This window comes from Rhinoraja longicauda, chromosome 7 (genome assembly GCF_053455715.1).
Source record: "Rhinoraja longicauda isolate Sanriku21f chromosome 7, sRhiLon1.1, whole genome shotgun sequence".
In the NCBI taxonomy this organism is placed as follows: Eukaryota; Metazoa; Chordata; class Chondrichthyes; order Rajiformes; family Arhynchobatidae; genus Rhinoraja; species Rhinoraja longicauda.
The window spans coordinates 52,786,674-52,801,386 of record NC_135959.1 but is presented as its reverse complement, the minus strand read 5'-3'; the positions used below and the strand labels follow the sequence as shown (position 1 = coordinate 52,801,386).

Genomic DNA, 14,713 nt, shown 5'->3' with positions numbered 1-14,713 from the left:
ATGCGAAAAGACAAACAAAAGCGGGTTTTTTTGAGAAGAGCAAATAAGAAAAAATTGAGTTCTGGAACAATGAGATCCGCGACTAGATTGGAATGGTTGATTATTTGAGATTGTTGAACTCAGTGTTCACCCCCAAAGGCAATAATGTAGCAGCTGGAAAATGTAGTACCGTTCTCCATTTAAATTCATTGAAGCAATGCAGACGTTTACATTGAAAAGTAGTGAGTCACTACATTACCTGGGGCAGCACAGTGGCACAGCGGTAGAGTGGTTGCCTTACGCTGCCAGAAACCCGGGTTCGATCCTGACTTAGGTGCTGTCTGTACAGAGTTTGCACGTTCTCCCTGAGACTCACTGAGACAATGTTTAGGACTCTGAGTTTGAAGGGAAAGATTAAAGAGAAGGTATTACATTCTTCAAGTAGATGCTTTGGGAGAAGAAACAGGTACTGATAGAAACATAGAAAAATAGGTGCAAGAGCTGGCCATTCGGCCCTTCAAGCCAGCACCGCCATTCATGGCTGATCATCTAAAATCAGTACCGCGTTCTTGCTTTTTCCCCATATCCCTTGATTCCTTTAGCCTTTTTCCTAAGAGCTAAATCTAACTCTCTCTTGAAAACATCCAGTGAAATGGCCCCCACTGCCTTCTGTGGCAGAAAATTCCACAGATTCACAACTCGCTGGGTGAAGAAGAGGAATCACAGCGATAGCAAGACAAAGCAATGCGACAAAAACATTTGTCTTGCAACCCAGCTTTGCAAAATACCCTCACGAAAGGGAAGTGATACCTTCAGTAAATAACTTGCATTTTATGATGACTAGTTTAGTTTAGTTTGGAGACACAGAGTGGAAGTAAGCCCTGCAGCCCATCGAGTCCGCGCCGACCAAAAAACCGCACTCACTAACACTATCCTGCACACACGAGGGACAATTTACAATTTTATCAAGCCAATTAGCCTACAAACCAATACGTCTTTGGAGTGTGGGAGGAAACCGGAGATCCCGGAGAAAACACATGCAGGTCACGGGGAGAACGTACAAACTCCGTACAGTCAAGCATCCATAGACAGGATTGAACCTGGATCTCTGGCACTGTAAGGCAGCAACTCTACTGCTGCGCGACCTTGCACCGTCTTGGCAATTAAGCATTCCTTCGACTGCTGTGGAAATATTAAATGGAGAATATTCCTACATGTAAAAATTTTGAACAGTATTCATAACTTTCAAAACATAAGGAAACAAACTCAATGAAACAAATTCATTGCACTTTTCAGACGACTTTTAATTGACTTGATGAATGACCTAAATTAATGATATAATGGGCTTTGCAATGCCCAAGACTGCAACAAATTGCCGAGTTGGAAATATAGCTCAGTCCATAACACAGACCAGAATTCCCATCATTGATTCCATCCTGGTCATTCCTTTTTCTCCCTGCTCCTATCGGGCAGAAGGTACAGAAGCTTGAAAGGGCGCACTGCCAGACACATGAACAGCCTCTTCCCTTCTGTTATCAGGCTTCTGAACAGTTCTTCCATAGATTGGAGTACTGTTTGATTTACATCTACCCCATTGTGGACTGGACCTTGTCTATGAAACTGACTTGCTACAATGCTAAAAAACAATTCTGCACTAAGTTTCTTCCTCTTTGCTCTATCGATTGTACTTGACTTTGATTTCATGGTTTTTATGTATGGCATATATGATCTGTTTAGATGGCATGCAAATCAAAGCTTTTCACTGCATGTGACAATAATAAACCTAAACCTTTTCTCAATGGGAAAAAATCCTTGAAAATTGATGTATCCTTTACAGGGGTTTCAAGTTGGCACAGAATTGAAAACAACTCAAATATTAGATGAAGTAAATCAGCTGCCAAAGACCTCGTGGAATCAAAGTGGATATGGAGACCAGCTTGAACGACACATTCAACGACGAAGTATTGCTGAAACAATGAGGAAAGTCGATCATTTTCCTGAAATATATCGTTTCCACAGCAAAGTAAGAACTAATCTGCATTGTATAAACTGTTATGTTGTAGGGTGATTTTTTTTTGGATAGGACTTCAAATGACTGTATAGAATGAGTGATATCCTAAGATAATGAGCTGTGTTTTTGGCAGACGTGTTGGCCCAACAAGTCACTGCTCCTTAGAAGCGCTTAAATTACACAATGTGTAAAACAGGAAAAGATAAATTTATTGTGGACTTTATTGTGGCAAAACAAATAGTTTTCATCTTTATGTCATAGAGTCAGAGTCATACAGCATGGAAACAGGCCCTTTGTCCACAACAACCAACATGTCCCATCTACACCAATTTCACCTGCCTGCATTTGGCCTACATCCCTCTAAACCTATCCTATCCATGTACCTGTCTAAATGTTTCTTAGACATTGCGATGGTACCTGCTTCCCCCGGTGGATCATTCCATACACCCACCACCGTATGTGTGAAAACAATTACCCCTTGGGTTCCTATCAAATCTTCCTCCCATCACCTTAAACCTGCATCCTTTGGTTCACGATTCCCCTAATGTGAAGAATAATGTTAGGGGAAATAAATTCACCTTTTACTCATCAAAAGTGCAAATAAACCATAAAATAAAAGTTCTGGGCTCTGAAATTTCACAGGTTCAGTAGCACATTCCAGCTCTGCAACAGAGGTCATTTACAAAGAATTGTCTAGTAGTTATCTGGAGACAATCCTGAATGTTTCATGTGCTAGACCACATCACACAGGTTCCACCACAGTAAAAAGGTGTAAAATCCCCACATTGGGAATTTATTGGCCTGGGCTCAGGCCCATTGAAAGATGTTTTCAAGTTAAATGAATTTGGCATATAGGTTATTTGAATAGTGGAAGTCTTGGATGAAAGGGGTGTGGGCTGGGCTCCATTCTTCTCACCTTGAGCAACGTTGGGAATAAATAAAATGATGAAATAGCGGCAGTGAATGACCTACTTCGAGCTTGCAATCATAAGATCATAACTGACGGGAGTAGAATTAAGCCATTCAGTCCATCAAGTCTACTCTGCCATTCAATCATGGTTTACAATCAAACAAAAAGGTCAGCCAAATAGCAAAGCACATATTGTCTTATACCACAATCTTTCTTCTCAGTTGCGATCATATAGTTGGCCAAATCACTGTATATTTATATGATGCTATTACCGTGGTAAACCACTGTGAGAATACACATGATAGACACAAAGTGCTGGTGTAACTCAGTGTCAGCATCTCTGGAGAAAAAGGATGAGTGACATTTCAGGTTTGGACTCTGAAGACTGGTTCTGAAACAAAACATCTTTTTCCTCCAGAGTTGCTGCCCCGTTGAGTTATACCAGCACTTTGTGTCTATCTTTGGTATAAACCACTATCAGCAGTTCTTTTGCACATTGTGAGCATATGTACAATGAGTTAATAGACAAGTTAACTACGTTAGGAGTTAGAGCCCTTTGGCCCTCCATGATACTAATCTGCTTAAATCCCTTCTGCCCACACATGGTGCATTTTCCTCTATTTCTTGCCTGTTCCGGTCACTGTCTAAATGTTCTTATACATTGCATTGTATCAGTTTCTATCACCTCCTCTGGCAGCACATTGCAGGCACTTACCGTTCTCTTTGTAAAACAAATTTCCTTTAAATGTTAAGGCACAAAATGATGGAGTAACTCAATGGGTCAGGAAGCATCTCTGGAGGAAAGGAATAGGTAATCTTTCGGGTCGAAACCCTTCTTCTGACTGGAAGATGCTAACTGACCCGCTGAGTTACTCTAGTGTTTTGTGTCTATCTTCAGTGTAAACCAGCATCTGCAGTTCCTTCCTACACACTACTCCTTTAAATGTTACCTCTCTCAACTTAAAGCTGTGATCTCAACTACTTGACATTTCCATTGTGGGACTCTGACTGTCCACTTTATCTATACCTCTCACAATGTTATGTTCTTTCATTAGGTCGCGATTTAACCTCCGATGCTACAGAGAAAAAAATTAACTTTTTCCAACCTCTCCTTCCAAGTTACCAGTCCAGGTAACTTCCTGATGAACTTTTTCTGCACTCACCATAAAGCCTCCCAATCCTTCCTGCAGTGTGTTAACCATAACTGTAGATAGGCTTTTTATGCAGCTACAAAATTGGGAGCGATGAGATATTATACAGATATCCTAAAGGAGGAGAGTAAAGAGCAGAGAGATGGAAACGTTTTATGATGGAATTTCAAGGTGTGGGACCCAGAGTGAGAAGGTTCATTTGCTCAGCCAACTTCACTGAGTGAGAATTATTGCTGATTAATTAGCTGCAGTTGTTAAAGGAGGTTTAAAACAGAGAGCAGATGGAGGAATGCAGCCATTACAAAGGACTCGAGGAGGCTACAAAAATGGTTAGAGCAAGGCTATGTTGAGATTTGAATACAGGGAGGAGAATTTCTATCGGGGAATCATCGCTATCCCAAGAATTAATCTAGATCTGGACGACAAGAGTGATGGAAGAAGTAAACTCCTAACAGTCAGGGTGGCAGAAGTTTGAATGAATTCTGCATGATATAGAAACCAAACAAGATGTAATTGGTTTCTCTTGTTTTTTGAATATTGAGCTTCTGGTTAAGATGGGAGGCTCTTCTGGTTAAAATTAGTCCCCTCCAAATGACTCGTTTTGTGAAGATGTGAAAGTTCAATGTGGAGGCAATTTCTTCCAGCTGTTCACTAGATTTTTGGTGCCAGAGTTAGCTCTTATCTCTATGACGATATCACTATAACTTTAGCAGAAAGTGTAAAAGCTGGCATGAAATGTTGGTCATAGAGTCACACAGCACAGAAACAGGCCCTTTGGCACACCATGTCTACGCCATCCGTCAAGTTATATTGATGCTAATTTCCCAGCACTAGGTCCGTAGCTTCTGTGATGACAATCCAAGCATTTAATGTGTAGAGATAGTGTAGAGATACAGCGCGGAAACAGCCCTTCACCCGACTGAGTGCACACTGACCAGCGATCTCCATACACTAGTACTATCCTACACACTAGGGACAATTTTACAATTTTTTACCAAAGCCAATTAATACACAAACCTTATGCCTTCGGAATGTGGGAAGAAACCGGAGCTCCCGGAGAAAATCCTCGCAGGCCATGGGAAGAACGTACAAATTCCATACACACAACACTAAAAAAACTGAACACTACTGTATCTACCTCCATCCCAGTTATCCACCACCCTCTGTATAAAAAAACATGCCTCGTGCATCTCCATTAAACCTTCCTCCTTAAGGCTATGCAACATTTTTTTTTATTTTTTCAATCTTTTCCAAACTACATCTTTGCAATGCTTGGTGATGAATTGTCAAGACAGAGAAAACACCCACATCTTATGTCACTTTTTACTCAGAATTGTTTTGTGCGAAATTTAACACAATGAAACTTTTCATTTTAATACAAAAGACGATTAAGTAAATTGTTTAATGCTCAATGAAGGGTGGAAAAGTAATGCCGGACATTTTCACTTCAATTGCAGAGTGTATATTTTTATTGTCTTATGAAGCTGTAGTTGTTTTTCCCCAGGCATTCGCAAAGATATTTCACTATGAAGGTTTCTTCTGGAGTTGTGCAATGAAAGTACCACGTATTGACGACAGTTTTTCAACATATGTATTTTGTGAGTGAATTTAACCTTTTACATTGCATTGGGTTTTAACAGTCCCATCCACATAGAAAACAAATTTTAAACCTCTGAAATCCAGTAGATAATAACACTTTCAGAAAACTTTATGATGCTAAATTCTTATAGTCAGAGTAACTAACATCAAAGTTTTGACAGGCATGACAATGCCATAAGGCAGTACTGGCCACATTTGTAGTATTACAATTATTCAAGTTAGACACACAATTATTCAAGTGTTCTTACAAGCGAGTGGCTCTTCTGTTTGTATACAAAACAGATAACTATACCTAAGATTACTTCATTAGATGTGCTTTGCAGTGTCCTGAAGACGAAATACAATGTTCTTCCTTTATCTAGCAGAATACCCTGATGATTTTTTGTCTGCAATGAGTATTAGGCAAACTATGGTTAGCCTGGGTTATCAGGTTTAACCTGTTTTAAATATTGGGACTAAATTTGTTGTTCCATGCTGTTCGGGGATTGCTTCAGTATTTATGGAAATCTTGTGTTGGCTGCTAAAGTTCAGTTTTCCGAATTTGACCTTTAATTTCTTGAGATTCCAGAATAGTTCATCCTTTCTGTTTATCAGTTACACATTCTTTACCAATTTCTGCATGTGTCATTGACCAGTGAGCTTGATTAACCATGATTCGAGTGTGTCCACTCAGCGGACGCATCTGAAGAATCAGTCCATGTACCTGCTGTAGTCCAGTCTTTCAGTTTAGTTTTACTCCATTTACCTTTTAACCGACTCAGTTGTTAACTGAACATATGCATACAATTAACAAAGTCCTAAAACAGTTTTGGATCTCCATGATGACCTTGTAATTTGGTATTACTCCTTTTATATAGTATGAATCGTCTCATCAGTCTGAGACCAGCAGTTGCTATAGGAGAGAAACACAATGCAACCCTTCATGTTTTACACATTGTAGATGTTCATGTGTTGTATAAACACACAGTTTAATATTTAAACGTTACAGCTCAACAATTTGTACAAGAGGGCAAGGTGTATGTTAACGTGTTGACTGTGAGGTGAAGACTAGCTCCGTTGCACACTGCCAGCAGACCACCCAGGTCAGCGTTGATTGGTCGGCCCAGATCACGCCAGGTCCGCGCGATTTCTCGAGCTCGACGAACGACGGTTCGAGACCAAAGTGGCTCGCCCCAGAACCGGAGTATTGGAGGCGGTTAGGCTGTCGAGTGAGGCAGCCTGAACTTGTGTACGTGTCTCCTGTGTTCGGGGTTGCAGCTGGTTGAGTTGAGGGCGGGTTTGGTCGTGATGGTGGACGCCCTCTGCGACGGGGTTGTGCCACCTGCGCTGGTTGGTCAACATCCAAGTGTGCCGGCTTAAGACGGTCCACGGAGACAGTCTCGTGCCTGCCATCCATGTCGATGATGAAAGTCGTGGTGTCGTTTTGCAGTACTCTGAAGGGTCCGTCGTAAGGCTTTTGCAGTGGTGTACGGTGGGAATCTCGGCGAAGGAAGACGTACTGGCAGTCCTGGAGGTCGGGTAAGACCATGTTGGAACGCTGGCACTGGAGAGAGCGTGCCCACCTGTTCACGGAGGCGCGTCAGCATGGTCGTGGGCGGTTCTTGATGTCCACACGCCGCTGGGATGAAGTCCCCTGGAACCGTAAGCGGTGCGCCGTACACCACATCGGCTGAGGAAGTTACCAAGTCCTCCTTCGGGGCAGTGCGTATGCCCGGCATGACCCATGGCAATTCGTCCATCCAGTCCGGGCCCGTGAGCCGTGCCTTGAGAGATGCCTTCAGGTGCCGGTGAAAATGCTCCACGAGGCCGTTTGCTTGCGGGTGGTAGGCCGCTGTGTGGTTCAGCTTAGTGCCAAGCAGCACAGCTATTGCTGACCACAGCTCAGAGGTGAACTGCGCACCTCTGTCGGAGGAGATGTTCGCCGGCACGCCAAAGCGGGCGATCCAGTGGGCAGTGAGGGCACGTGCACACGTCGCAGCAGAGGTATCTGAGAGCTGGACGGCTTCCGGCCATCTCGTGAATCTGTCCACGATGGTGAAGATGCAGATGACACCTTTGGATGGGGGCAGCAGTCCAACGATGTTGTCGTGGATGTGGTCGAAACGCTTGTGTGTCAGGGCGAAGTCCTGCAGCAGCGCCTTGATGTGTCGCTGAATCTTGGAGGTTTGACAGGGGATGCACACCCTGGCCCAGTTGCCGACCTGTTTGCGCAACTCGTGCCACATGAACTTGGCTGCCGTCAGTGCCCTTGTTGCCCGGATGGAAGGGTGAGGTAGGCTATGAACCATGTCGAAAATCCGGCCACGCCAGGCCACGGGAATGATGGGCCTTACCGTCCGGTAGACACGTTGCAGAGGAGTGTGGTGTCAGTGGGCCTGAATCGCACATCCTCCAACAACAGGCCTGAGATGGCGGTGCGGTAGGCAAGCATCTCCTCATCCTCTCGCTGTGCGGCCGCCAGGGCCGTGTAGTTGACACCTGGGGCCAAAACGTGCATGGCATTGATGGCGGTGCGGGACAACACGTCTGCGAGCCGGTTGCTCTTGCCTGCGATGTGCTGGATGCAAACCGTGTATTCTGCGATGTAGGTCAGGTGGCGCTGCTGTCGGGCTGACCAAGGATCAGACACTTTGGCAAAGGCAAACGTGAGTGGCTTGTGGTCGGTGAAATTTGTCCTTGCTGGCGCCGTTCGTGGCCGACGTCACTGCCGCTCCTTCCGTGGAGGCTGGGACTGCCCGTATGACCTGCCGAGGCACCGCCGTCACCCGACTGATGGTGGCTCCACCCTGCTGTTTGGCCTGCCACACCACGTCCGCACAGGCTGCCAGCCGTCAGGGGTCGATGAACTCGTCATCCCCGTGGAGCAGGCGGATGTCCTCAGGCATCTGCTCGAGGAAAATCTGTTTGAAAAGGAGGCAGGTCTTGTACCCATCCTTCAGGGTGAGCATTTCGTACATGAGCACGGACGGTTTGCAGTCGCCTAGGCCATCCATGTAGAGGGGAGGGGGGAGAGGGGAGAGGAGAGGGTGCTACACCAATGCAGGAGAGGTTTGGGCCCAACGGGTCCACGGTCTAGTTTCAAATAAAACCTTTTATTGAAACGCCTTGGATAAATAACAGCAAGAAGCACAAAGAAGTGCAGGGAGAGTGTAGAGTTTCAGGGAGAGGAGGATGCATTTGGACACACTTTTAGCACATTTGAGGAAAGACGTGTTTCAACATATTTAACTTGGCTTGCATGAACTATGCAAGCTACTTCTTACTTTTTGTTTTTTTGTGCATTTTCACCAGCAGAATTGTTATCTCATGCTCCGAAGTTAAGTTAGGCTTTTTTTGTGATGGGTTAGAAATAAGCCACATGAATTGTCAGATTATAAAGATGGCCATTGGTTTCTGTTCTAGCTTCTCCCCTCTGTCATGACAAATAATTTTGTAATAATCACTTGAACTGTCAACTATAAGAAGGCCATTTGTACTGGGAACTGATTTTGGATGATCAGCCATGATCATATTGAATGGCGGTGCTGGCTCAAAGGGCCGAATGGCCTACTCCTGCACCTATTTTCTATGTTTCTATGTTCCCTTGTAATCTCTCTCCTTTCCCATGGCAAACATCTCCATAATCTGCTGAGTGAAGTGATAATTGTTGAAAGAATGGCTTAAAAAAACAAGATTTTAAATTCCATTGGTCAGATGATACATTGCACCCAAAGGTTGCCGGTTCCTTCATAGCAATACAAAACAAAAAAGCTTTTTAAAATATTTGCCATTCATTGACCAGTGTGGTTTGATTGCATCCAAAGGTTGAAAAACAATTTTTGATGGCCATCTAATTTTGATAATCTGAGCTGGTGTTATAGGAAGGAATAGTAATGAATGGATAGCTCTTTCACAATACTGATTTACTTTCGTAACAACCCAGCCTGCGATAATTTCATTTATTGATACTAACTATTTATTACTTTGTTTGTATCCATTTCCTCATATGAAAACCAGGACAATGAAGTATGGGGGCACTTTTATCTTGCAAGGAGATTATCACTTCACTCCTTGCTGCCTCTCGGTGGTGGCTTGTCGTAGATGACTATAGCATTATTGTGCACCCTCATGTCAGGTGGGATCGAATGTGGCTCACCAGTGCGATGCATGAGCCACACGCAGTGGGGGCACATGAAGGCCGCTGTGGAGGGATTTAGGGCTGCAGCCTTCCTCCTGTCCCCGACTAACGAGTTGGCTGGTGATTTTCTTCGAAACTGCTGACCGCCTTCCTAGTGGTTGTACGCCAGCCAGTCCTGTCACTGGCACGGGTTTCCAGTTCTTTTGGGGCTAGGCCTGCGTGCTGGAGGTTGTCCTTGATGCAGTCTTTGAACCTTTTCTTTGGGCGCCCTAGGTGCCTTTGACCCTGTGACAGAACTCCGTACAGGAATTGACCAGACATGTGGGATTTATCCGGATCACATGGCCTGTCCATTGAAGTTGGGCCTTTATCATCATTGCTTCGATGCTTGTGAAGCCAGACCGGTCCAGCACTTCCACGTTGGTCACCCTGTCTTGTCAGCGAATGCCCATGATGGACCACAGAGAGCACTTGTGGAATTGCTCAAGCTGGCAGATGTGTTTCCTGTACTAGATTTAGATTTAGATTTAGAGATACAGCGCAGAAACAGGTCCTTCGGCCCACCGGGTCTGCGCCGCTCAGCGATCCCCGCACACTAACACTATCCTACACCCACAAGGGACAATTATTACATTTGCCCAGCCAATTAACCTACATACCTGCACCTCTTTGGAGTGTGGGAGGAAACCGAAGATCTCGGAGAAAACACCCCGCAGGTCATGGGGAGAACGTACAAACTCCATACAGACAGCGCCCGTAGTCGGGATCGAACCTGAGTCTCCGGCGCTGCATTCGCTGTAAGGCAGCAACTCTACCGCTGCGCCACCGTGCCACCCTTGTTTCACATCCATACAGCAAGCTGGAGAGTACTGCAGCTCTGTAGACTTTCATCCTAGTTGGCAGCTTGATGTTGTGGTGGTTTAACTTGCTGTCAACTATCTGCATTTCCACTGGGCCTCAAAGGCCAGTGGTGGGCAACCCTCATCTTTGCAGACACCACCATTGCCTGTACTGCAGTTGGGAACGTTTCTTCATATCCGGAATGAGTCTGGTACCACATCTCGTGGTGCATTCATCCGCAGTGCCACTCGTGGGAGGGCGTCAGAGTTAATAGCATAAGAAACTTTAAAATATACAATGGAGATTACTATCAACTCCATTTAAACTTTATATATTTTTTAAGGTATGTGTTTGATCTGAATAAATGTGTTTCAAACTTCTGTCTTATTTAGTTGAGCACCAAGTATCGAAAAGCTGTATCGGAGCTTACCACCTTCCTTTCCCAACAAGACTGTCCCAGAACAGCTCTGCTTATGACTCTGCCACTGGTAAGTGTAGTAATGGACTTTATATACTGGACCTGAAAAAACATTTATTCAAATCACAGGTATGAATGTGGGACTAAAGCATAATTACATAGATATGGAAAGCATAATTGCAAAGTGGTCTAACATAAGCAGTCATTGATGTTGATATCACAAACTGCAGATGTTAGTTTACTAAAAAGGACACAAAGTGCTGGAGTGACTCAGCAGTTCAGGCAGTATCTCTGGAGAACATGGATAGGTGTCATTTGGATCGGAACCCTTCTTCAGACTGATTGTGGTGGGGGGGGGGTAAGAAAGCTGGAAAGAAGAGGGGGGCAGGACAACACCTGGCAGGTAATAGGGTTACCCTCTCACCCATATAAATGCATTACTTGCCGGGCTTTGTCCTGCCCCTCCCCTCTTACAGCTTTCTTCCCCCTCCTCATTATCAGTCTGGTGGGCAGCACAGTGGTACAGAGGTAGAAATCCTGCCTCACGGTGCCCGAGACTCTGGTTCGATCCTGACTATGGGTGCTGTTTGTGCGGAATTTGCACATTCCCCCTGTGACCACTTGGGTTTTTTCCGAGTGCTCCGGTTTCCTCCCACATTTCAAACACGTGCAGCTTTGTAGGTTAATTGGCTTCTGTAAATTGGCCCTCGTGTGTAGTGTGCAAAACTGTGATAACATAAAACTAGTGTATGGGTGATTGTTGGTTGGCACAGACTCGGTGGGCCAAAGGGCCTGTTTCCTCGCTGCATCTCTAAACAATAAACTAAACTTGGTGCAATATTATTTGATCTCATTATTTTTTACCTGTAATTATTCATTAAACTGAATTATTTAAAATAAAGCGCAAGGTAATTTCATGTGGGTGTGTTAAGCACTCATAATTTGTCTAACAATAATACTATTGATTGCAATCTCTAGTCTTAATCTACATTGGTTTAAGTGAGGCAGATGACCACATTTTAAAAAACGCATTGCAACTAATAACCTTGACAGTTGTGACTTGCTCTGGTGCCTCACAGCCGTTATTGATCTATTTGTGTACGTCACTGGGTTAGTAACACATTTTGATCCTTTTCCAGCCTTGGAACACTAAACCATGGTGTGTGTGGTGTTCAAATCCAACTACTTCCATCTTAGTGCTCCATGGGCCACATCTCACAGAGAGTTATGTTCTAATATGTTATGAATTCCACACAGCAAAGTCAAAAATGGGACAGTCAGGTAATGAGAAATGCAAATGAATGAGAAAAGCAAATTAATCCTAATCCTCACTCTGAGTCTAGGTATGTAATTGTACTCCTTGCTGTAAAATTAAGCTATGCAGTCAGATATAATTTCCTGTTTTAGTTACCCAGTTTCAAATCCAATAGGCTACGTTTCTCCCTTTGACTGTGCAGTAGATTTGATGGGCCGAATTCATATAACTTATGAATTTATGACTGTGTCTGTATTTACAGGTCTCCAACCTAATTTTATCCCCCTAATCATCTGCAAATATTTCTATTTACCGGTGTTAATCTTTTCCTCCAAGTGTTTGGTCATATATTCTCTATCTTTTGCATCTTGATTTCCCACTTTCTCTTCCACCGGTGGTAAATAATCATAAACGGTCAATGTTGAGTGCCATGTAAATGTTCAGCACTTCTAAGAGGGGACACCGTGATCATGTCAGCCATGCATCAGTTTCATTTGCAACAATCCAGGATTTAACAATTCAGGACGTGATTCAGGTTGTGGTTTACGCACCAGTTTAGCACGAAGTCACAACGTGATGTGACCCAACACTCAGGCTTGTCCCTCTGCACCCTTGCCTCCCTCTGATCGCATTTCCCTTCAGCTGCATTCACTTTGTGACTCCATGACTCCAATCGATCTCAGGCTTTCCCCTTTGATTCCTGTTACCATGAACTTACACATAGTAGCCAATTTAGACTTTAAACTTCAGAGATACAGTGCAGAAATAGGCCCTTCTGCCCACCGTGTCCGCGCCGTAAACTAGCATTACCCTACACACAAGGGACAATTTTGCAACTTTAACAAAGGCAATTAACCTACAAACCTGCAAGTCTTTGGAGTGCGGGAGGAAACAAGAGCACACGGGGAAAAACCAACGCGGTCACAGGGAAAGCAATGTAGGTACCTTAAAATGGGATCACGTAGGATGAAACCTGGGTCTACCTGCTGGGCAAGGCAGCAACTCTACCGCTGAGCCACTGTACCACCATTAACCCATAGCATGTTAACCCATAGCATGTATTTGGCCTTTGATCGGATACCCTGTGGTAACCACAATCACGGAAAGCGGAAACTCTTTCTCACTAACAGGATGTCATGATTGAATCTGGGACCCTGGAGCTGTAGGACCGCAAGATAGAAACAGTCAACTCTAAATCCGAGAGGTTTTTGTCCCATTACCTTTGTTCTATCTAAACTCTCATCTATTCCTTGACATCTTGTGGTCCTGAGCTGGAGCTTCAAAAGATTGACACCTCATTTTAAGGTACCTACATTGCTATACCTAGTGGACTCTTCTACATTCCTAACTGAAACAGGATTGTTTTTTTAGCTTAGTTTGGTTTAGTTTAGAGAATCAGCATGGCAACAGGCCCATCGACCCACTGAGTCCTCGCCGACCAGCAATCGCCCATGCACCAGTTCAATCCTACACACGGGACAATTTACAGAAGCCAATTAACCTACAAATGTCTTTGGAATGTGGGAGGAGACTGGAGCATCCGCGAAAAACTCACGTGGTCAACGGGAGAACGTACAAACTGGGAACGGGTGGGGATAGAGAGGGAAAACAGGGACTATCTGAAGTTAGAGAGGTCAATGTTCATACCGCTGGGCTGTAAACTACCCAAGAGAAATATGAGGTGCTGTTCCTCCAATTTGTGCTGGGCCTCACTCTGACAATGGAGGAGGCCCAGGACAGAAAGGTCAGATTGGGAATGGGAGGGGGAGTTGAAGTGCTGAGCCACCGGGAGATCAGGTAGGTGAAGATGGACTGAGCGGAGGTCGCCTTACCTGAGTCCCAGGCTCAGCACCGGGCCCACAGTCTCCACGATGCAGATTCCAACATGGGGCCTGGCTGTGCTGGATCCTACTGCTTCCCCCCTCCTTCAGGGATCCTCAGCAGAGGTTCCACTGGGTCTTCCCCTTCCCCTTTTGCCAGCGGGCCCCAGCTACTCCCCTAGTCTCCTCCTAAAACTTATGAACCAACAGCTGAGGAATGATAGTAGGTACAAATCAGATGGTTACTTCTCATGTTTGACTTAATTCCTTGATAATTAATTGGGGTTTATAGTATAGTGATCTACCTCGCTTGTATCCTACTAGTCTATAGTAAGGTATAAGGTAAGAGGGGAAAGATTGAATGGATTTGGGCGTTTCTTTACACAGAGAGCGCATTGCCAAGAATGTTGGTGGTAGACATGATAATGGTATTTAAGAGGTGGTTCAGCGGGTCAGGCAGCACCTCTGGAGGTGCTGGATGTATGAGTGATATCTCTGGATGTATAGGTGACATTTTGGGTTGGGACCTTTCTTCAGACCCAGCATAAACATAGTCTCGAGAGTTACTCCAGCACTTTGTGTTTTTTGCTCAAGATTCTAGCATCTGCAGTTT

At 44.5% G+C, this 14,713-nt stretch overlaps 1 protein-coding gene across 1 annotated transcript in view; it reads left to right on the top strand.

Annotated features, from left to right (window-relative positions):
• Positions 1-14,713, top strand: part of LOC144595286 (transmembrane protein 182-like) — a 44,525-nt gene that overhangs the window by 16,967 nt on the left and 12,845 nt on the right. The window contains exons 2-4 of the mRNA XM_078402591.1: positions 1,817-2,002; positions 5,556-5,649; positions 11,000-11,095. Of these exons, the coding sequence (XP_078258717.1) occupies positions 1,817-2,002; positions 5,556-5,649; positions 11,000-11,095 (376 nt within the window). The remainder of the gene's footprint in view (positions 1-1,816; positions 2,003-5,555; positions 5,650-10,999; positions 11,096-14,713) is intronic.